This window comes from Triplophysa rosa, linkage group LG3 (genome assembly GCF_024868665.1).
Source record: "Triplophysa rosa linkage group LG3, Trosa_1v2, whole genome shotgun sequence".
NCBI classification, from domain to species: domain Eukaryota; kingdom Metazoa; phylum Chordata; class Actinopteri; order Cypriniformes; family Nemacheilidae; genus Triplophysa; species Triplophysa rosa.
The window spans coordinates 2526934-2550401 of record NC_079892.1 but is presented as its reverse complement, the minus strand read 5'-3'; the positions used below and the strand labels follow the sequence as shown (position 1 = coordinate 2550401).

Sequence of the window (23468 nt, the reverse complement as noted above, 5' to 3'; positions counted from 1 at the left end):
ATTATGATCACATTTATTCTGAATATATGCCTTTATTTTCCCCTTTCTAATTCATTATTAGAGTATACTGTATGTGTCATCTATAAAGAATCGTGTTTAAGAGTTCATTTCTATTAACTTTGAGATAGTCTGTATGCTAGTTTATGCCAAAAAGTTGACAAAAAAAACATGCATACTCTTCCTCAAGATCCTTTAAAAAAATATTTTACTTACATTTATTTAAAATGATTATATTGTAGTATACTGTATGAGTCGTTTCAACAATTTTATTACAATAAAGACTCACGGTTTGCTGAAGCCCTTGGAGTTGAGCCACGTGGTGACCTGCGCAGGGTTAGAGTCAAAGGTCAGCGGCACGGCGGAGCTGGGGTGACGTTCCACCTTAAAGTTCCTGGCGGGTGGATTCACCTTACTGTTGGTGATCAGCAGAAGCAGCTCGTCGTTCACTTTTTCCATGTGTTGGTTGTGACCTGAAACAAGAACAGAAACATTTAGACAGGAAGAGGGTGTCTGATTGACAGTTTAAACAACCAGTTGAAATGCTTCTAGATGCTAAACATGCTTTGATTGCTAACAAAAACTGCAGCTGCGCTCATCTTATTCTGGTGTCATGCGGATGTGGTTAACATATAAAAAAACTCACTGTCTTTGTCATTCCCCAATGAGCCGGAGGGAGACTGTCCTCGATAGGACTGTGAGATGAGAAAGAGACATGAGAATTAAAACATAAAATATGTATTTTTTAATATCGTTTTTCTTCTGTCTGTCGATGTTACCGGACTGTATGGTGGATCGTTTATGCCGTAAGGTTCCTCTAGCTTCACGACATCCAGGATATTATACGGCACGAATCCCGCCTGACCGCTTCTGTTCCTCAACTTCCACCACTGCTTATCGTCCTCCAACACCTGAACACACACGCACATGACTCGTGAGATAGCACACAGCATCAGCGCAGATCAAACCATCATACACATCACATGTACACACCTCCAGAACTTCATCCTGTAGAACTGAGAGCTCATTGGCGTTCCGTGCAACAAAGTGATAGCGAATCTTTGCATACTTGCGAGGAGAAGACGGCGTCGAGTAAGACCTGGAGAAGAGTAAGGATTTCACAACATAAATATGAAGAGTTTGGTTCCAAAAATCATGTTTTCTATTACGTTATCATGTTATTATTGTGTTTTATTGTGTTAGTTAGCTGTATTTTTTGAGTTATTCTGGCTTAAATCAAAACAAACCAACTGCAGTTTGATTGATATTAATTGGAATGCACAATAAAAAAACATGATTTAAAAAAAAATTAAGCAGAGTTATCTCATTTTGGAACCAAACTCTCCATATATTGTTTTAAAAATGTATATGGAAATTGCAACATAGTCATATGCCCAAAGTGCACAAATAATATGGTACTAGTAAACTATGAGTATGCCAATATCACTTGTTGCAGTCCAAACAAAAAACGTAGTTGTTGTAACTTGTAAGTTATACTTTAAGTATACTTTTATAAACTAAAAACTGGACTACTTTAGTCCAAAGTAGTATTGAAACAGTATACTTACAACTAACTGTACATTGATATTCGCTTGCATATTACATAAAGTATACTAAAATATGCTTGATATATTGATCCTGAAGTGTACTTGTTTTTACTGAGGGTACGTTCCAATGGTGGTCAAACTCAAAAGTATGCCGACATTAGCAGTCTATCACTCATTATTTGTAAAAAACTTTTCTGTAAATGACAATCAGAACCCGTGTGTCAGGACAAAAGTCAAACTCACCCGTTCGACACCGGCGACTGTGATCCAAAGAACTAAGAGGAAAAAACGCACATAATTTGACATGATCAAACGCAGTATCATAAACACATTACACGCTGTCCTCTCGCTCACCTCTTCTTTTCTGTATTCTGGCTGCGCTGGGGATTTCGGCAACGCTGCGCTCTTTGGGACCTCCACACTCTCCGTCTCCCATGGCGATGTGCGGAACAATTCCACCGGCGGCTCCCAGCCGTTCCGAAACTTCGGCACATACAGAGGAGCGCACTGCTCTTTCGGCCAATCAGCTCTAAGATACAGAAGGACACACTTTGACTTATACTGTAAGCAGCATACGACACACACATACACGACTTCAGCTCGCCACTAACACACAATCAATGTATTATTCCACCACACCTGGGCCGAGTCCATGCGTCACCCAGCACCTCGTAGCTGGTCAACTCTTTAGGGGTCAGGTGACCTCTCAGGAAGACCACGGTGTCCTGGGACATGTGAGGAGAGAGGACCATGCGCGGAAGATCGGGACTGCCACAGTTCTGCAATATCTGAATAGAAGCATAACGAGCAAATCTGAGTCACGTCCGTCTGTAATCTGTGTATTAATGCAACGACCGTAAACAGCTAATGACATAAATTACAGGCCAAAAAACAATTCTGTACGATTGTGATTGTGTGCCAAGATCCTCACTAGCTCAAGAGGTCCGAACAGAAAATGCACGAGTTCAGCAGCACTGGGGTTCTGGATGTGCTTCTTCAGTTTGGCCTGTAGAGGGCGCACAAAAACAAACCAACGATTAATGTTCGTTTTAATTCTCATCCTAACGGCACAAGTATCAAGCCAAACATTACGTCATTTCATCTACACCTCAATGGAATCAATGGAGACTTTTCTTTAAGTCTCATCTGTGTCTCAGGTATTTCTCGTGAGGAAAAAGATTCAGAAATCTCACAAATAGTTTGAGAAGAGATGTCAACAATGTGTCAAACTGAGCTCAGATTTGTTAAGTCCGCAATCAAAAGTCAATATTATTGAAGATCTCAATATCAACTCAACATTTCTCAAATTTACTCAAGTTTTACCTCGAAAGTCTACAGTATTTCATGGATTTGAACGACTACACTCATGTCTCTGTTTTTATTTCTCCTAAACAATTTTAGGAGAAACATCTTAATATGAATTTATAAACCCACCAGCAGGTTAAAAGAAAGTTTGAGCTTCTGCAGACAGTCAACGAACTCGGCTTCTGATGGAGGTCTCGCTCGCAGTGTTAACATGCCCTCTGAAACACACAAACCCAAACAGCGTGTGAGATTATTTTTGTGTCAAAATAAATAAACAATGCATGATCACACCAATTATTTTTTAACCTATTTATTTAACGAATGATTCAGATTCAGAAAATGAATATATGAATACATCGTTGTGCGGGCATTCAGCGGGAATGTTTATGTTGTTTTGTGTGTATCACCTGCTGGTCCCTTCTTTTTATTTTTCTTGCTTCGGTTGCGCTGGTTGAGCTGAGCAAAAGCTTCTGCCGCTTTGTGAAGACGCGCCACGAAGATCTCGATGTCGTCCAGGGCGCAGTTCAGGATTTGCTGGAAGCCACACAAACACCCGAGTTACACGTTACGTCTGGTGTGATGTAACCGTTCATCCGATACGCTCAGTGCTTGACTGTGTGTGTGTGATGTTACGCCGGCACTCACCACGTCCTTCTCAATGAGCTGGGCCAGTTTCATATTGGACTCGGGGTCCTGCGGCGACAAATCACCTGAGACAAAGTGTGTTTAGTGAGTATTCATTGTTTTACTGTAAGTACAGTATTAATAAGCACATGATGTCACCGCATCACCTTTCATATCTGTGGCTGCGACTCGACCTTTGACCCCAGGGGCAGGACCTTTCGGCTCAGAGGGTGGGATGATGGTCTCCCGATGGCGTTTCATCTTTTCTTGGTTCAGCCTGAAGGAGAAAAAAATGTTTCATTCCAAAACCTTCTAAACTGGGCCTCACTTTACAAAACCTGTTTGCCTTAGAAGTGCTATTTTAACATTTCAAACAATCCCAATTGCTCACTAATAAACGTCAAACCGGCTCTTAAAACACAAGTCTGAACGCAACCAAAGCCAGCAGTGACACTGTAGCATCCCTAAATAATGAACAACTATTTCACACAAGATCAGAGCGACCCGGTGGCCTTTACTATGACCTGATCCAGTTACCCGTGTTTACGGATTTACATCATGTACTCGCTCTCGTCATTCCGCAAACATCAAGAAACCCTTTGGATTTATGTTTTTAAGACGATCAGAAGATTTGATGGAGTATCGAGATGTTTCTAAAATTGCTTATGAGAAAAAAACAGAAACAAATGAACTCTTCATTGAATCTCATTGATGTCTAGGAGAAATAATTCAGATATGACAGAGATCTCATCTGTGATTTCACTAATGGGCAGTGATGTGTGGTATATGATTAGACACAGAAAATGAAATCTCCTGTTGTGTTTCATTGAAAAGGGGAAGTGAAATGGGTTTGGAACAACGTGAAGGTGAGTTAATGACAGAAGTTACATTTTGTGGTTTAATGAATCCTTTATCATCCGTTTTAATGGAGTAAGGTGTAGCTTTCTGGTGTTTCTTTGAGGGCTGTGACTCACTTGAGCGTCTGTGGCCGCATCTTCTTGCCCCGTTGATCATCTCCGAGAGCGCTGTCAATGTCAGCATGCACCATCTCTGCCTAAAACACACACTTATTCATGTTTCTATGTTTCCAGACTTGTTCTTACACACAGCTAGCTATAAAAACTGTAATCTAACCCACATCATAACCCTTACAAAAACATAAGCTTTCAGTATATTGTTATAGACTTTTTGCAAATTAGTACCCACTTTTGGCTTCAAATTGGTCCCTAAAAATGTGTTATGTACATACACACAAACATACCGGTGTTTGTAATGAAAACACAAATCTAGATCAACACAAATCTTATAAAGTCTAACAGTTCCGCAGAGGAAAACTAGATGGTATAAAAGAACAGAAGTCAATGAAGTCTCCAGACCTCAACCTCATCGCAGTAGAAGAAGTGGATGTCGGGTTTGTGCTGTTCATTGTCCTGACAGATGAGAAGAAGGACTGAAGGGTATCGCGCCTGGTTCAGCAGCGTCTGACAGTGATGGACGGTGGACAGAGGAAAGTTCTCAAGCTCCTCCTGAAAGACAGAAAGAAAGAAAGAAAGAAAGAAAGAAAGAAAGAAAGAAAGAAAGAAAGAAAGAAAGAAAGAAAGAAAGAAAGAAAGAAAGAAAGACAGACAGACAGACAGACAGACAGACAGACAGACAGACAGACAGACAGAAAGAAAGAAAGAAAGAAAGAAAGAAAGAAAGAAAGAAAGAAAGAAAGAAAGAAAGAAAGAAAGAAAGAAAGAAAGAAAGAAATTAACATATTAATGATGTGACTAATAAGGTCAAGGGTCAAGTAGTGTTGGCACAAACCAATCAGGGAATCATGTGATGTCATCACTTTTTCAGAGTCATCTAAAAGCATGATGGGAAATGCCTCATTGATGACACAGCTTAAAAGGACAGTTCACCCAAAAATGAAAATTCTGTCATCACCCCCTAGTTGTTCCATACCTGTATGAATGTTGTTGTTCGGCTGAACACAAAGAGATGTATATTTAGAAGAATCTTTGTATCCAGACCGTTTTGGGGCACCATTGACTACCATTATAGTTTTTTCTTATAGCGGTAGTCAATAGTGCCACAGAACTGTTTAGTTTGCCATATTCTTCAAAATGTCTTGTTTTGTGTTCAACAGAACAACACATTTCATTCAGTTTTGGAAGAACTTGAGGGTGAGTAAATTGTGAGTTTTGGGTAAACTGTTCCTTTAATGCTCATCGGCTTAAAACAATCTCAACATTTTAGAAGCAACCTCAGAGCTCACAGCAGACCTTTTTTTTTAACAATTTTATGCATTTTGGTTAAAAAACACATTTCTCTATGTAAAAACAAACCGTCTTGGTTGTGCTCTATTGGCAGAATAATGACATCACAAACATTCCACACGATTCACAGCGATGAAGCACTCCCAATCCAGTTATTCCAGAGGATCAGATTACATTAAGCCGCAGGGTGATCGGCCGGGTGTGGAACATGTTAGTGTCAGAAACCTGTTCTCATTTCTACGATCTGTGCTCAACACGTCCACACACGAGGAATGATCTCGCTCACCTTGGTCCCACAGTCCAGGAGTTTGATGGATTTGTCCGTCACCTGCAGCAGCATCTCCTGCGCCCAGATTTTGTCTTTGGAGTCCAACAGGATGAGCTTCTTGATGGCATCGTCCACCGTGGCGATTGACTCTGTCTTATCCATGATGAAGGTGGACAGATGCTGAACACACACAAACACATACGGTAGATTTGAGGTGAGAAGTCTCAAACATAAAATCTGCATCTTTTTTTTCCTCAAGCGAAAAGTCTCAATTTGCGCTCCATTTATTCTCATGCTTGTGTGAGATATCACAGCGATGCAATCTAGAACATCAGATCGTGTTTCCTATAGTATATCATATACATTCTCATGGCCAGAAGCACACACCTTCACACTGTCTCCATGTATATAAGAAAAACAGTTGTTGCGAAACGTTGTATCAACATCTTAAAAGAATTAATTGTCATTTTAATAGAATGAGTAATCCTGGCGCACCTAGCTGTAATATTTTAATACCCACTTTAGCAAACCACACCCATGTGTGTATGTTAGTGGGCGTGCAGGATAGTGCTATGCGACAAACAATGATCCTGAGCCGAATTATTCAAAGCATCACACATGATTCATAAGCACAAGGTTATGTCATGGAAGGAGATCTCAACGTGACTGCCGTGGATTAAAGGAATAATCCAATCGCAAACAAGTGTTTCGACATCGTCTCAGAGGGCTGTCGTTTAAACACACTTTTCGATGCACAAAGAAAGGTTTAAAGTTCATTTCGGTGATGGACCATAAAAATCCTCAAGTACTTTATCGGAGTATATTCATTTCAGAAAACGTTTCTTTTATTAAATCACAAAGCATTATATACTACTTTTTGCTGCATTTCATAAAAAAGTGTTATTTTCAACGTCATCCAATCCGATTTGTAAACAAGCTGATGAAACTATCGAATCGGTTCACTGCAAAAATGACTTTCTTACTTAGTCTTTTTTTCTTGTTTTCCAGTAAAAATGTCTACAAATTCTTGAATCAAGAAGCATTTTCTTGATGAGCAAACTGACCTAAGAAAATAAGTCTTGTTTTTAGTCAAAAAATATGAAATTTCAGTGAATTTGTGCTTAAAACAAGCAAAAAATGCCAATGGGGTAAGAAAAATCATCTTGAATTAAGTTTTACCTTTTTCTTAGTCACTCAATTCAAGATGATTTTTCTTACCCCATTGGCATTTTTTTGCTTGTTTTAAGCACAAATTCACTGAAATTTCATATTTTTTTAAATTGACATTGGTGTATTGAATTTGAATGTTTTAATGTTTTTGATCAATCAGTACTTTTACTAATCAAGTACTTTTTTACTCAAGTAACATTACACAAGGTGTAATACAATATTTACTGGGGCATCTGATCTTCCTCAAGTATGTGATTTATGTACTTGGTCCATTGCTTAATTCACTGATAATCCTGTTTTATATGGAGAAGATTGCGCAAATAAAATCAGTTTACAAGAGGGTCATGGGTTTCCACAGAGATGTTTCTGCAAATCAAAGCATCTATTCGTTTTCCTTTCGGATTCGGTTTGAGATCCTGATCTTTAAAATCCACCCATACACATTTCAAAATAAAGATTTGAATCCAGACCGCAATATCACACAAATTAGGGCTGGGATCTATTGACCTGAGCCATTTCAATGCCACCTGACAACCACCCTAGCAACCATATAAAATCACTGTGGCCGAACAGAAAATGTCTTCAGATTTGTTTTTTAATGTAAAAGAACATCACGTCCACTAAGACCATCTACAGAAACCTTTGAGCCATTTTTTATAAAAACAATTTGATTTAAAAAGTACAAAACGAATCATTCGTGCCAAAACTCAGCATTATGACACGATCTGTCTGGTGTAACAAAAGAGAGCGTAAGCATTTAACACCTGATATGACTGAGGTGGGCGTGCAACATTACGTGAGAGAGAGAGAGAGAGAGAGAGAGAGAGGGAGATAAGCAGGACTATACAGTCTTTACAATAAGTAAAGGGTGAGAGAAAACTGTAAAATTGTATCAGAACAAAGTTTAACAGCGGTCCGGTCCGGATCAAAGTGCCGTTATATCAGCATCGAGTTAAATCTGAGGTTCTTTCAGGCTGCGGTGCACAAAACGCACAGATGTGTTTCCTCGATCCAGGAGGACTATTGAACTAACGCAGGTTATAGAATGGCAGATTGTGTTATCTCTGTTAAATAACCGTTCAGATGGAGCCAGTGGCCAACCGTGGCCTGATAAATCTCTGCTGCGATCAAATGACCCGATTGCTTTATTACGATATCAAGTCATCAGATGAATCGCGTTAAATATTAATCCAAAAGCACGCCGGACTGGCGAGGTTCAGCTAACTTGTCGATCAACAGAATGAAAAGCTTCGAGACAAATAAACAAGAGACTCTTGCTTACCTGCACGTGGTACTGCGACGTATCCTGCATGATGACATTTGAGTTGGAGTATTTCTTCCGTTGCTCTGAAACACACAAACAGAAACATCTTAACAGTCAAGTCGTTTTGTTGCGGATACGTCTATGGCAGATGTTTTCATGAACAAGCGCATCTGAAACAGACAAACACTAACCTGAATTGTCCCACATTTTTGTAAGAGGACAAGCAGGACGACGTACGCGAGAGGTTTTTATGCTCAAAAACAGACAAGACGTATGAAAGAGTAGTCAGCGTAAGCGTTACGATCCGTCCTATAAAAGTCAAAAGCAAACACAGGCCACCAATACGGATATCAAAGAGCAGCAATAAAACACGCCAGAGGATTCTTGTTTATGAGTCGATGTCAGATGACCAACATGCAATTTCTATTTCGATCAAGAACAGAAACAACGTCACACTCACTATTTCTGGAATAAAAACATCATTTCCTACCTAGGTATGGAACCGAGGGTTTCAAACGTAAAACTCTGTGTTCAAGACCTCCATGGTCTCATGAAAAAGTTACGGACTGACAGGTTGGAGTTGTGCTTCACCTGCCCCTTTAATTCCAGGTCAAAGGTGAACCCCTGTTATACGCACATAAACCCTTTCTCCCCAGTACAAAACGCATATCATATCGCTGTTTGTTTTACGTCAGCCCAATAAATCAGCTCTGCACAAAACATTCACTTCAGATTAACGGTAAAACAGAATAACACACAGTGCTTTATCCAAATTACTCAAAGCTTCATAATTCCTTGTGTGTGCAAGCACACTTGGCAATAAAGCTCTTCTGATTCTGATTCTGATTCTGATAACTCAAGAGACGGATGAAAGAATTTGATCAGATTTTTAGGAGATAAATCAGATTTTTAGGAGAAATACATGTATCGACACAAATAAGGTATTTGTCTTAAGACAAAGCAGAGTTTTTCCTTTGCAAAAAAAAAGAGATTTTCTGACTTAACTAAAGATGCCTTTACTTGAGAAGAACAATGACTTAAAGTCTTGTTTATTAAAAAATCTGCCAATTGATAATCAAATTAATCAAAATTGAAAGGAAAAAACAGGCTTATTTTTCTTACTCCATAGGCGGATGTTTTTCAGGTATAAAATCATCCTTATGACACATTTTTCATTTCGCTTCTCATTAAAATGCATCTTGATTTAAGAAGTCTAAAAATGTTGAACAGGAGGACAAGACAAAAAAACTGAGTCAGAAATTGATTCTCCGTTATATCTCATTGTTGTCTGAAGGAAATACCTGCAAAGCGATTTAAACGTGTCAACTATAAGCTAATAGTCCATTTTAGGTGTAAAAGATGTTTATAAAACATTATTTAGTTTAGTTCAAGTTTATGTTTTATTAGCACAGCGACAGAGAGAGAGAGAGAAAGAGAGAGAGAGAGAGAGAGAGAGAGGGTCATCTCTTTCAGGTTAAGTGACCAGAGCTAATCATTACCTCTACATGAACGTGTTGTTATCAGCTGCTGTGAGGGGATCAGATACCAGCGTTATATTTTCACACCCCTCCGTTTATCTCTCTATCTCAACATCAGGAAGTCTTCATCGACTCTTTGCCTCTCTTCCTGTTGGACGGAGAGAGTATAAACAGCGGTGTGGTGCTTTTGGTCCACGGGCGTCTTTGTGAAAGTCGAGCTGCGCACATGCGTTATTCATGCCTGACATTTACTCCAAACGCCTCACAGCATGTCGACAGCTCGCAACGAGAGACCGCAGAACGCCGCGCGGGTCGAACCCCGGCCTCCCGCGCCCGAGGGGCATTCTGGGTCAGTAATGATGGTTCGGTAAATTTAAGACCAACAGTTAAACTCACAGCTGACGTTTAACTGAAAACAACTGAATTGGTTTCTCAGTCTGCAAACTGACATTCAATGAGAGCTCTTTCTTTCTCACTGGTCTCTCCAGACCCCAGTTATGTGTCTCTTCAAAGGTTTCAAACGATATCTCAAGTATGTCTCAGACTTTGCCAACAAGTCAAAGCTCTCAATATGAACTCAAACATTTCTCATCAAACTCTTTTAAAAACAACTTATCCGAACTAAACTGGATGCCTTCATGTACTGTACATTAACAGTCATTTTCTCACTTCAATTTATCAATGAATGTTTTTATTTCTACTATGTATTTCTATGAGAACAGAGACAGTGTTCACACTCACCGGGCGAAAGTTTCGCATTTACAAGATTAACAGACACTGACATTTTCTCCAGTAAAAACCTCTGACCTCTGAACACAAACAAATTCACACTCCAATAGACATGACGTCAGGTAAACCGCCGTCCTGATGTGACTGCTGTGGGTCTGAGTAACACAATCGCTCTCAACCGTCTGTCCCTCACCGCATCTCACCTATACGCTCACATGATCTGTGTCTAAATGCAACACTTATTCTCTCTTTAATGTGTAACAAAAATGTTTTTCAATTGTAACGTTCACACAAATGTACAAATATGGCCTTTAGAATAAACATATTCTGTATTTCTATAGGACTTGTAAAAGCCCATCCCACTCAAAACCAACTTTGCTATCTAAATAGAGTTACAAATAAACCCTTTGTTTCCATTGAGGACAAACCTGTCTCACAACCCCTTCACATGTACAAGCATCACCTGTCGTGATGTTGCCATGCCAACCTGCTATGATATCCCATCCCGAAACAGGAACGCCACCTGTTACACAAGCAACAAACACTACCTCAGAAAAGTACATAGACTTTCTCACAACTGTATGAAAATGTATAGCTACTATTTGCAATTTTATTGTAAACAATTTTTGCAGACCTAAATTTTGGCTTTACAAGGCATTTAAACTTACTGTATAATTATTATTACTATTATTATAAGCATTATAAAAATGTTATATTATATATATATATTACTAACGACAATAATAATAATAAACAATATAATTGTTGTTTAAATATATTAAATATAAATACAATTAAAAATATAAAGTATAAATATAACAATAATAAAGTGAAATTGCTTTATAGCTTATTTTGATTAGTTAAAGTCAAATGAAAACATGTAAAAATGTAACATAATAAAATGATAAAACTTGTACATTTTTATCTCAAAAACAATGCAATTTGATTGTGATTACAAATAAAACCATTTGCCCCCATCACAAACCCCAGACCACCAAAGCTTCCATACAGAGATGAAACCACCAGAAGACAAGAGAAAACAGAAAAAATGTGTCAAACATTAGATTATTGTATTACATTACTGTTTCGAGGTGTCGAGCAGCCGTAACGCATGTGAAGAGACCATCGTTCCGAGCATCTGAATGTACAGTATCGCTGTCCCTCTCTATTATCTGAAGATGTGTGATAAGGGTGTGGGATTTGAGGCATTTGCATGGCCCGTCTGTAAGCATGAACGGTGTAATAGACTGGAGAGGTTTTTTGCATGCGCTGGGCTGATGGGGAACAGAGGGCAGGAAACAAAAACCCAAACCACAAGAATAGATTTAAAGGTGCGGCATGGTGCATGTGTGCAAACCTCCAGGGGTCACTGAATGAGTGTGTGTTTGTGTTCCCCTGGCAGGGAAGTGTATGTCCCCATGGGTCAATGAGTGCAGTACGCACAAAAACATAAAAATATGTTGTGTCTGTGATGCGAGGCTCAGGTGCACCTGATACACACACATATAAACACACGGGTGAACCACAAGTAACATTTCCAGGTCACAATTCATTGTGAAATCAAACAAATTATTGACATTGGTTTCATGACCCACAAACACAAAATATGTCACTGTCGTTAAGGACTCCTTGGCAACCACCTAGCGATGACTTAGCAACCACCCAGAATGCCTAAGAACAGACTCGATAAGCAAAAAAGGTGAACATGTTAGAAACATCATGGTGGCAAGTTTTGAATAACCTAGCAACAAACATTTTCTTCAGAAAGTGTAAAATCAAGTATACCGTATTTCAAAAAGTAAATCGAAAAGACAGAATGCGGTTGCAAACAGACCGAAGACGGAGACCGGAGCGCGTTCCCCCAGGACTCCTGGACTTTAGTACCCAAAATTTGTATATCATAATCATTCATACATACATTTATTATTTGCCGCATTGCTATTTTTTTCTTTTTGTCTCTCGCTGTCTCAAACAGCCAAAAAGATACACAAATAACGTTGTGCAAAACAAAAATAGTGCAAAACACCACACTGAAGTTATTAAAAGTAAAATAACATGAGAAAAAAGATAACTGGGATAATAATAAAAAAATGATTAGAGCTAATATTAGCTATTTATATGACGTAAGCTATTATTATCTGTGCCAAAGTGATGAAAGGTTGTAACACAACAAGTCATTGACCAAAGGTTAAGTGTGTCACATTCTGGTAACTGACGAAAGTATTTCGAGGACCGAACTCTTGACTCTCTTCTGCATCTAATGTTGTTCTACATTCACTGCGTTTCACTCTTGCTTTGTATCTCAAAGCTTCTTTTATGTACAGGTCAGACCAGACCAGAGCACACGCCCCCTTTTCCAGACACACCCGGCCCGGGCACAGAGGTGGACTGTGTGTAGTTAGGCCCAGACACACACCCCTCGAGACACACACAGTACATACACACGGTCGCCATGACTACAGCCACACCATAAACATCCAACTTTGGGTCCAGCTTAAAATTCAGCATTCGTATTTCCAGTCGCTCATGTCACACATTTCAGTAGTTCACATTCAACAACAAGCCGTGTCAAAAATCACAGTGTGTCATGGCTCAATGCTTTTATAAAAGTTCCTTTTGTGTTTCAAACCGCAGAAGTTTTCCGTCTCTCCCTTCCTCTGTCATAATCTCACGTCTGTGAGGTCTGTCAGAAATATGCTGGCACTCTCATTTGATTGGCAAATATCTGATTGTAATGGTTGAGCTGAATCACAGTGTTAATAGATCAGCCTCTTTATGTGTGTGTGTGTGTGCGTGCGTGTGTGCGTGAGTGTGTGCATGCGTGCGTGTGTGTGTGTATGTGTGCGTGTGATACAGATGCAAATGTTCTCTGAGAGTGAGGTTACATATCATACCGTGACATGTTGACTGGTATTTCAAAGGCAGAGGGCAAACAAAGCAAGAAACAGGATGTGATGTCATAGAGGGGGAAGGACGCATGGATACATGACCACATGATTGAGCACATACACACACACACACACACACCTTGACATCATACACACTCACATAAACACACACACATCGTGTATCTCATGAAACACAAACAGAAACGATGCGAATTCCAGCATTCGGTTTGGATTTCATAAATTCGGCTGCATCTCAATGGCAACGTTCGAAACTATCACGAGATTCACGTTTGCGTGTGAGTGAGTCTCGTGAGACTTTTTACAGAACAAGGGTTACCATCCAGACACGATGTGAAATGGCTTTCACCTCTCATTTAAAGCGCAAGGCTCACTTACCGAACAGGGTCTTGGCGCTGATCTTGCTGTCCGATCTGGCCACCCCACTGCAAAGAAAAGGAGACGAGGATGAGGAGGGGGGACGATGTCTGCTCTTCATCTCTTTAAATTAAAACTACTACGCAACAGACACTCTGCTGGTCTGAACCCTGAAACCCTGATCGTACAAGAACTATCCACAGGCATACGAGAGTGAAATAAGTGAGAGTGAGAGAGAGAGAGAGAGAGAGAGAGAGAGAGAGAGGTTGTTTCCAACAGGACAGGAAAAGTAAACATTCTTGAACAGTACTGGTCTGTTAACTATGAGTCTAATACACACACAATTCCACAAAAATCACCAGCTACACGATGTTTAGCTTAGTGTGCGTGTGTGTGTGGGGGGGTAGAGTAAACCCTGCGGTATGGGGACAAAATGTCCCCACAAAGATGGCAATATCCAAAATCCTTGTCCTTGTGAGGACATTTTTGTGTCCCCATGAGGAAACAAGCTTATAAATCATACAGAATTAACTTTTTTGAAAATCTAAAAGAGCAGACAGTTGTGTGTGATTGTTAGGGGTAGGGGTAGGGAATATGATATACAGTTTGTACAGTATAAAAACCATTGCGTCTATGGAATGTCCCCATAAAACATGGAAACCCAACATGTGTGTGCGTGTGTGTGCGTGTGTGCGTGCGTGCGTGCGTGCGTGCGTGTGTGTGTGTGCTGTGCGTGCTGTGCGTGCGTGTGCGAACAAAATAATTTTACGTAATAATTATTTTGTACGTTAGAAAGGGTGCTTTTATTTCTACAGGTACACGTAATGGGAGAAACACGCATAATACTGAACTGCAAAAATACAAATGTAATGTTTGGCCAACAAATTATAGGGGCGATAATCGGTTGTACATCATGCTCTTCTGTTATTTTAGAGGTAACAAACCTTAGAACCACAATTTTGATTCTTGAAGGAGTAGTTTACTTTAAAATAAGCCCCCATTGACTTCCCATAGTAGGAATAACAATTACTATGGAAAGTCAATGGAGTCTAATTTTGAAGTGAACTACTCCTTTAATTCTTAAACAGCTGCGAAAACAAGAACAAATAGTAATACAAACATTTGTTAAACTAAACTAATAAACACTTTAAATTAAAATTTAAATGAAACATTAAATGTTTTAAAGTAACGAAATTAGGACTGAATCATCGCATGCTTTTAATTAAGTCATTAAGCAGACGCTTTTATCCAAAGCGACTTACAAATGAGGCAAACAATAGAAGCAATTGGAACAGCACAAGGACAACAAAATACATAAGTGCAGTAAAAACTGGTCTCAAGGTTATTTTTTGTGTTATTGGTAAATATAAATAAATACATCTAAACATTTCCTAAATATATATACTTGTATGTGTATGTTATTGTGTTTACAAATACAAAATTCATATGCATTCTATAGTTTATAGACATATATTATGTAAACACAAACTTTTATTCTGGATGCGATTAATCATTTGACAGCCCTAAACAAAATATTTTAAATCTAATGTCGAAGGATCTGGTTTATTATTCTCTTAATCCTGATTTAAGATTTAAGGTTTTAATTTGTATGTTTAGTCAAAAAGAATCGCTCAGTTACACATGAACCTGCTCTCTGATCGCTATGCAAAACAATCAAATACAGTTTTTGTGTCGCTAGAAGCATCTTTAGTATTTTTCACGCCAAATACTCACTTGCTTGGTTTTGTTGGGGCTCCCAAATCACTCATGTTCTATGACATCCACCTGTGATAAAAAGAGAAAGAGAAATACCATTACTACCACAACAGAATTTGGACATATTCCACAGCAATTACATTAAATGTGTATTTTGTTCGTTAACACACTTCAACTAACACGACCTGTTTTGACATCACATACTGTAAACCCTGAACACATTCTGCACTGAAAATCCAGGATCTTGACTCCGAAGCAGTGTCATCATCACTGACCTGTTACCTTGCCACAATTTGCCATCTAAAGTTGTGTAAATCTCTCACTAAACACCCCGCTTTTTCCCCACCCTCTGCGCTTCTCTCTTTCAATCACCTGTCCATTGTTCGTTCTCTCTCATTCTCGAGGCTGCGTGAATAATTTATCTCTGCGTGTGACTCTCGAGGCATATGACCCTCTGAAATACCACAAATCCATCGATGTCTGTAATAACCGATTATCAGTCACAACTGTTGTGCGTTTGAAGCCCATAAAAAGCACATATGGATCAAATGTATAGGCTTAAATGCTTAGTAAGTCACTTTCGATAAAAGCGTCTGCTAAATGCATAAATGTAAATATAAAATATACAGACAAATCTGCACCATGAAGTCTGAGGTGTCTGGGGAAATCGCAACAATGGTGATTAAATGAGATTCATCTGTAATAATCTTTTGATATTGTGTTTTTTATGTTAATCTTTTTACCTTTTTTTTGTTTTAAACCTGTCAGGGATAGTAACTGGCTGTGTTGCAACACAACACAAACTTAAAACAACCATACCATCATCATTCGTTGGCATGGAAAGTTAACACATAGTTAATATAGTTGGCGTTATATTTATCATTCCTGTTGTGAACAGGCTTCATGTTCTGGTTGTAAACGCTCTCCTGTCTGCTGTCCCGTGAAGATGCTTTCACAGACAACAGCCGGCTGGCAGCCCAGCCTGAAACAAGACCTCCAGATCCTCTGGACATTTTTCAAAGGTGCAATTAATTACAGACACGAATAAACAGCCTGACACCCGGCGCTCAACTCAAAACAGAAGCTATCTCTGAAGCATCTGCCAATGTTGGTTGAGGCTACAACTGTAAAACAAACGTGCTAATAAAACAATATGCATGTAAAAATCTGGAGTAAAATAAAACTTCATTTGCATGTTAGTGATATTCTAGCTGTTGTTTAACACTAATATAATGGCTGCCTGGAAAACATAACATACAGTTCAAACAACATTCAACTCAGAATATCTTAAACTAGAATAGAATAACATTTAAATCTACGCATTTGGCAGACGCTTCTTTCCAAAGTGACTTAAACTGCATTATACTTGTGTCACATTATGTGCAATCCCTGGGATCGAACCCATAACCTTGGTGTTGCTAGCACCATGCTTTAACCAATGAGCTACAAGAAAGCTGAAGAGAAGAGAACAGAACAGAATAGAATACCAATATCAATCAATGATGACTGCATTTTTTTTGGGGGGGTGAACTGTAGTCAAAGGTTCTAGTTCTATATTTCAACTAGCCGCAAAAGGAAGGTAGTTAATAACTTTAAAGTCTTTCTAAACCAAACACAAAAGTCAATAAGTTCAACTTCCAACTTTCATGTGACAGATTTACAGATAATGAGAAAAACAGTAGGGTGTGACTAAAAGACTTTTAAATATAAGGTGGGACTTTATAAAGATTTGTTTTTTAATCTCTACGTATGTTCACATCAGGAATTAAGTGGATGGAGAAACATGTGCTCTATATTAAAGACAGAATCATGTCAAAATCAAAGTTAAGAGGTGGAAAAAGCTATTACAATTCGAGGAAAGATTAGAAAAGTAAACACTTTTTTTCTTTGGACTATTATATTCCGGGCTGACTGCTGATTCATACAAAGCAAACAAACTGAGCTCTACATATAGAAACATAAACACCAACATCTATGTGCATGTTAAACAAACTTTATAACTTTAGTGTTTACTACTTTCTGTTTTATCCCACTGCCCAACCTGCCTAAATACCTGCTGTCAAACACATACGCCCGGCTATGAAATATGAAAATAAACACATGAGCTCAGTACAAGCATAAAATATTAAAGTTACTTTCACACTGAGCTGGTCAAAAAAGAACTCTGTACCCATTAAATCCACATACTTTTAAAATCCTTGATGAAGGTGTGTCAACGCTACCACCGGAGCCAGGCTGTTTAACCTGAATGTCTGATTTAGATGAGGAACTAATTTGACTATCGTTTACTCCTTGACGCGCTGGGAATGTGCTATCTTCTGAATGGCGTTACAGTATCATACTATTTTTGTAGAATGCAGTGTGAACAATATGTAAATGTTTTAGAAGTGTGAAACGCTCAGATGACCTACTACATTTTCTAGATTTGAATAAACTGACAAAACAAAGACATTAAACACAAAATTACATTTAAAATGTAAATATCCTAAAACAATCCTGTGGATTTTAAGCTAGTTTTACATAGTAAGGGGATAGTTCACCCATAAATGAAAATTCTTTCATCATTTGCATACTCTGTTGTTTTAAACTTGTATGACTTCTTTCTTCTGCAGAACACAAAAGAAGATATTTTGAAGAATGCTAATAACCAAACATCATTGGACCCCATTGACCTGACATTTCTCAAAATATCTTCTTTTGTGCTTTATTGTAGCACCTCTCTGACACATACCTGCACATCTAGAACTCACAATCTCTGGTGTATCTCTTATCTGTGTGTTTTATTCATTGGTCTTAATTTGGTGGATATCTGGTGTCAATGACATCCGAGGTTTTTGCACCGCTCCGAGAAAACAAAACTTACGCTATAAGCCTAAATATTTAAAAAGTGAAATGAAACTTTTGCCCAGTTCTTCAAAAATGCAGAAGATCTGTCGCTTGTTAAAATTGAACATTTACTTGCAAAGCGATAAAATAAACATTCCAGCAGCAGTTAAAAGTTTCTGTAAAACTCGTCACATTCTCATACTCGCTTTACAACGTTATACAGCAGCTCGTGCAAAAAAAAACTTCATCTCAGATGTTTCTCCTAAAACATGTTTGGAAGAGACAAACACAAAGGAGACAACTGCCGACATATTGCATGACTATAAATGTGATAAAATAGTGATATGTACAGTACATAACGTCTTTGCGAGAACTGGAGGAGAATTAAGTCTCTATCTGGTCTCTTTACAAACTCAAAAGCACAATGATGTCTGAGAACATTAAGATGTTAAGATCTGAAATTAGTCTTATGTTAAGTGGATACATTCCAACATCCATATAAATCATTGACACTAAACACTTACTTCCCAAAACACGTTCTCTTTTGGTCGATATTATGAGATAAATGCAGATAGACTTCAATCCCCATCATTCAAAAGATCTCACTGACCTTCAAACAAAACACATGTAAACAAATGTAAACTTTCTGATTTAATCTTCAATCATCTAAGCAGAGCAAATGAAGAAACACTGTTTCAAGACTGTCGGACAAGAACGAAGGTAAATTAGACGAATGGCAAACCCTGTATATAAGTTAGTTTTTCAAACTTCAAAACTCTTATTAAGATCACAAAACACACGAAAAGCTGAAATCTATCTGAGATCTGGGCTAAATGGCAAAGGTTGACAATTGTTCAGAAAAACCGTAACCTGAATGTTTGAGGAAAATCAACACGGCACTGTTTTCCAAACACTGTAATACAGGCCAGGCACTGATTAATAATTGTATTTGTGTGAAACGATCTGTACAGATTTTCTCTGTACACTCTTTTGTCCATTATCTGTCCATTCAGAAACAGACAAAACGCGCTCGCTCGCAACAACACAAAGGCACTACATTAGATCACTTAAGCTGGACAATAAACAACCCGACCAATCAGCAGTCAGTAAATCACTCACCGGACCATTTAAAGTCATACAGATGCTATGGGTCGATAAAGTTATTATGCAATTACCTAAAAGCTTTTACATCAATGAAATTCGGAACCTTACAGAAAATATACAACACAGCATGACATAACATAGACAAAAACTTGGAGCGTAGATTTGATACATGCAGCTGTTATTTAAAATGACAAAACGTGTATATATATAATTCTATAGCTAGAATAACTATATAGTTGCAAAATTCTGATCTCTGAAAGTGATTGACATTAAAGGGAAAACAAAGCAATTCATGAACATCGCTCACTGATTTAAACACGCAACAGAGTGAGTCGCATCCTTTTCAAAAACACTAGGTAGTGTACAGTAAACAGTATGTTAGTATTCAATTCCAAACAAGCTACGGTATTTACTCATAAACACAACCCTTCCTCATACTAAATTCATGTACCCCTAAACAAACAAACAAACACAGCAAAACAATCGCTTTTTGCAATTTTTTAATGCAGAAATAATGGCAACTTTTCATTACAAAGTGACAAACATAAATAAGTTCCTTTGTTATATAAAAGAGAAATAATGCAACAATGTAACGCATGCAGTGTAACACGACTTCATAGACATTTCCCACAGGTCGTGTTTTGTCAAGGTGAATTCCTTTAGTGACTTAAGCGCTGGAACGTTCACTCTCTTTAAATGAGATTTCCACAAACAACGAGCTCATTGACTCACCAATGCGGTATTTGACACACCTGAGCGGATGAATGGACTGGTATTTTGAGAGCGGTCCAAAAGAACATTTCCCTCACAACGCCTCTTTTTAAATCTTAAACACACACCTCCACGCTCGAAATCAGTTTTTAAGGAAGCTGGTGGCTGCACACGCCTCACCTTTTTCCTTTGGATTGACATGCAGGTTCGTTTTTCCATTTGGATGCATAAGTTTCACTGCGTGACCACAGTTTGTATATGTGTTTGTTCAATGAATTAATCATTTCTGTCCATCATCACGGTTATTAAAAATGTCGGACGTGACCATACAGGTTTAGCAGGAAAGTTCAGCTTCATATTTTTCAGTTGTTTACAACATTAATATTTCCGTCCGAACCGTGTCCATCCGGCAACGTGATCTAACGCTGATTCATCACTGTCAGAGTACGGATACCTTTTTCTTCTATGGTACATCAGCAAAGCCTGCCAGGGGACAATGTTATTGCTCACAGTCGCTCTTTCATGGTTTAGGAAATATAATAGAGCTGTCAGGTTCTTTTAAGTCTCTTAAAAATGTTATTCTTAAAATCTTTAGATAGTAGCTATGGCAAATATCAGCACAGTTTGTGACATCTCTTCTGAAAAACCAGAGGAGACGCATCGGAGATGACTTGGGCCTCAGGAGTAAAGTGTGAGTTTACATTTGAACCCAAACAATATCTTCTTTATCTTTAAGAAAAATGTAGATATTACACAATTTATCAATCAACATCATTTCCAAGCTGTACAGACCAAAACTATTCAAAGAATCTGAAAAGAGTGGCATCATTAGAGCAGGTGAGTGTGTGTGCACCTGGAGACGTGTCAACCATGAGCAAAGTCTAGAGTCCTTCAAAATCTGCTTTGCACCATCAATATTTATGAAATCAACAGTTTGCCCGCAAGCATTTTTATATTAAAGACAGAAAGTATCAAGGAAATACAATCGCATCCAAAAGGTTTGCCGAGATTCTCTCTGTGGTGTCATGGTTGACTGGCTGGAAGCCACGCCGACGTTTTCCATCACCATAAACAAACGTCAGCACGTCCGGTGTAGCCAGCAGGAAGTTGTGGGGATTCGAAAACGAGCAAAAGTCTATTGACAGAATACACAAGCCAGAATGAAAGCCACATAAGCAACGTTACAAGGAACGAGAAACGAATGAGCCAATGTTCATCAAGAACATAAATCTGAGAGAATGCAAAATTATGCAAAATGCAGAATTACAACATCTTGAATTTGAATTTCGGAAAATGAAAAATCTTCCAAATAAGAAATGCACGCATGACATCCTCGGGAACACAGAGATCTCTCACCTCATCTACACCACAGAAATCATATATCTTAATGAACACCTTGGTTTCTAAGCGATTGTGCGACAACAAACCGCACATTCAACACACCAAAAGCCACTGCGTCTCTTTACAAGCAACATGAGCGTGTCATTTCATTTGCTTTCACTTAGGTGAGCAATTAGTCTCAGATGGGACCGACTCCAGGTTTGGCTTCTCAACCGTGCGTTGTGCATTTCAAGAGCCACTGCTTCGGTGCATCTATTAATCTGGGCGGCTATAATGATGCGGCAAGAATGACTGACACCAATCATCTGCTCACGAACACCTCAACCAATCAGATTCGGCCCTGTGTCAAGCCTGCGCTATACCGCAGAGCCAAATATCCTGATTTGAATCTGGTCTACCCTCTTGTAAACTCCCGGTTAACTCTGCACTGACCGTACGAGTTTTAAAAGCTATAAACGACAAAGTCAACCCCACCATGACCATTAAGCTCACCTTTATTGACTTCAGTGAATGATATAATGCCTTTTCAAACAGATGTTCAAACCGAGATAATGTCCACCGGACCTGTGCCCTGAAGGGGAGAATTGGCTTCATCAATGCTTTATTCACTGTCGGAAATGATGATGGTGATCTGTCAATGATGAATGTGTTTGCCTGGTATTGTCATGTGGAGACATAGAAGAACAGAGTGAAACAGAGTGGTCCTGTTATCCCGTGGGAAGCCAGGCCAGTCGAGCCCTCTCATTCGGATCATTACTGTAAATCTGAATAGCAGTGCGGATGTGCTCACCTACGACTGAACTGTAGTGATTGTCATATGACTGTCAAAGGACTTTTACAATACCCGGTTTACAGTAGCAGACCTTTAGGGAATAAGACAATACAATAACATGCAATACAAATATTTAAAGAAGGCAGATTTGATCTGTGGTCAAATATATAGACATATGATATATGCACAGGGCATGTGTGCAAAGTAAATAAAATGTTGCTAAACCAGACACACGAAGACAATTTAGCGAAAATACTTTTACTTTACAGTATTTACATTTTTTAATTAAAAATGATTATGATAATAATGTAAGACCTCACAGAATGTTTTATTGTTTCGGTAGCTCAAGTTAAAAAATGGACATCAAAGAAAAATGACACGTTTTGAAATATTGCAGCTACATTTTATACTCAAGACCTATTAAATAAAACTTTTTTTCAAGTTTTAATATTCTGTAGCTGTAGCTTTACCGTAAATACTTTAAAGCTATTCATAAAACTACTTTTAAGAGTTACTTTCTATACTAGTACTACTATAAGGATTTTTGTTGTCAACGCAAGAGGTCACTTTCAAAAAACGTTACTACCTAAACTTTTGTACTACTTTAATAAACTTTTAAACGCAGTAACTAAATGAACCAAAATGTAAATTATCACATCATAGCGTTTCACGGTGAGCTTTTAAGTGTTCGCATTGAAAAAGCTGTCAACACTTCGTCCAAATGCCGCGGCAGAACGAGAACGCGCAAAGGCAGCTGCGATGATTGAGTCTGCCTCGCGCGTCAAGAACGTTCTGGCGTTAACGCGTCGCGTTGGTGTCAGTCGCGACACTGAGGTTAAAGGAGGATATAAACACTTCTTACCCCTCAGCGGAGAGAAACTCTCTGATCTTGTTCTTCGAACTCCTCGCGTTTATGAACTCCTGAGGTAAACTCCTCTTTTAAGTCTCCATCTCTGCACAGGTGCAACCTTTCTCCAAAACCGGTGCGTTTATAGTAGTCAAGGTGAAGAGAAAACGCTTTCAAATACGTTAAAAAAGTGTTTTGTATGAGGATGAAGAGTGAAACCGTGCGACAGGTGCGCTCGAGCT

General features: G+C 38.7%; 1 protein-coding gene across 2 annotated transcripts in view; it reads right to left on the bottom strand.

Moving 5' to 3' along the window:
* Window positions 1-23468, bottom strand: part of eps8l2 (EPS8 like 2) — a 25019-nt gene extending 1551 nt beyond the window's left edge. The window contains exons 1-19 of one of the 2 annotated variants that reach the window (XM_057329705.1): window positions 23242-23468; window positions 15644-15694; window positions 13931-13977; window positions 8458-8522; window positions 6024-6185; window positions 4850-4999; window positions 4448-4527; window positions 3641-3750; window positions 3495-3559; window positions 3257-3383; window positions 2979-3067; window positions 2476-2550; window positions 2184-2332; window positions 1899-2073; window positions 1788-1819; window positions 991-1096; window positions 777-908; window positions 644-692; window positions 287-470 (exon numbers count right to left, since the gene is read on the bottom strand). In XM_057329705.1, the coding sequence (XP_057185688.1) occupies window positions 287-470; window positions 644-692; window positions 777-908; window positions 991-1096; window positions 1788-1819; window positions 1899-2073; window positions 2184-2332; window positions 2476-2550; window positions 2979-3067; window positions 3257-3383; window positions 3495-3559; window positions 3641-3750; window positions 4448-4527; window positions 4850-4999; window positions 6024-6185; window positions 8458-8522; window positions 13931-13977; window positions 15644-15678 (1832 nt within the window). In that variant the 5' untranslated portion in view covers window positions 15679-15694; window positions 23242-23468. Of the gene's footprint in view, window positions 1-286; window positions 471-643; window positions 693-776; window positions 909-990; window positions 1097-1787; window positions 1820-1898; window positions 2074-2183; window positions 2333-2475; window positions 2551-2978; window positions 3068-3256; window positions 3384-3494; window positions 3560-3640; window positions 3751-4447; window positions 4528-4849; window positions 5000-6023; window positions 6186-8457; window positions 8523-8630; window positions 9212-13930; window positions 13978-15643; window positions 15695-23241 lie in introns of those variants that run through there. The other variant, XM_057329706.1, reaches the window with a different exon arrangement.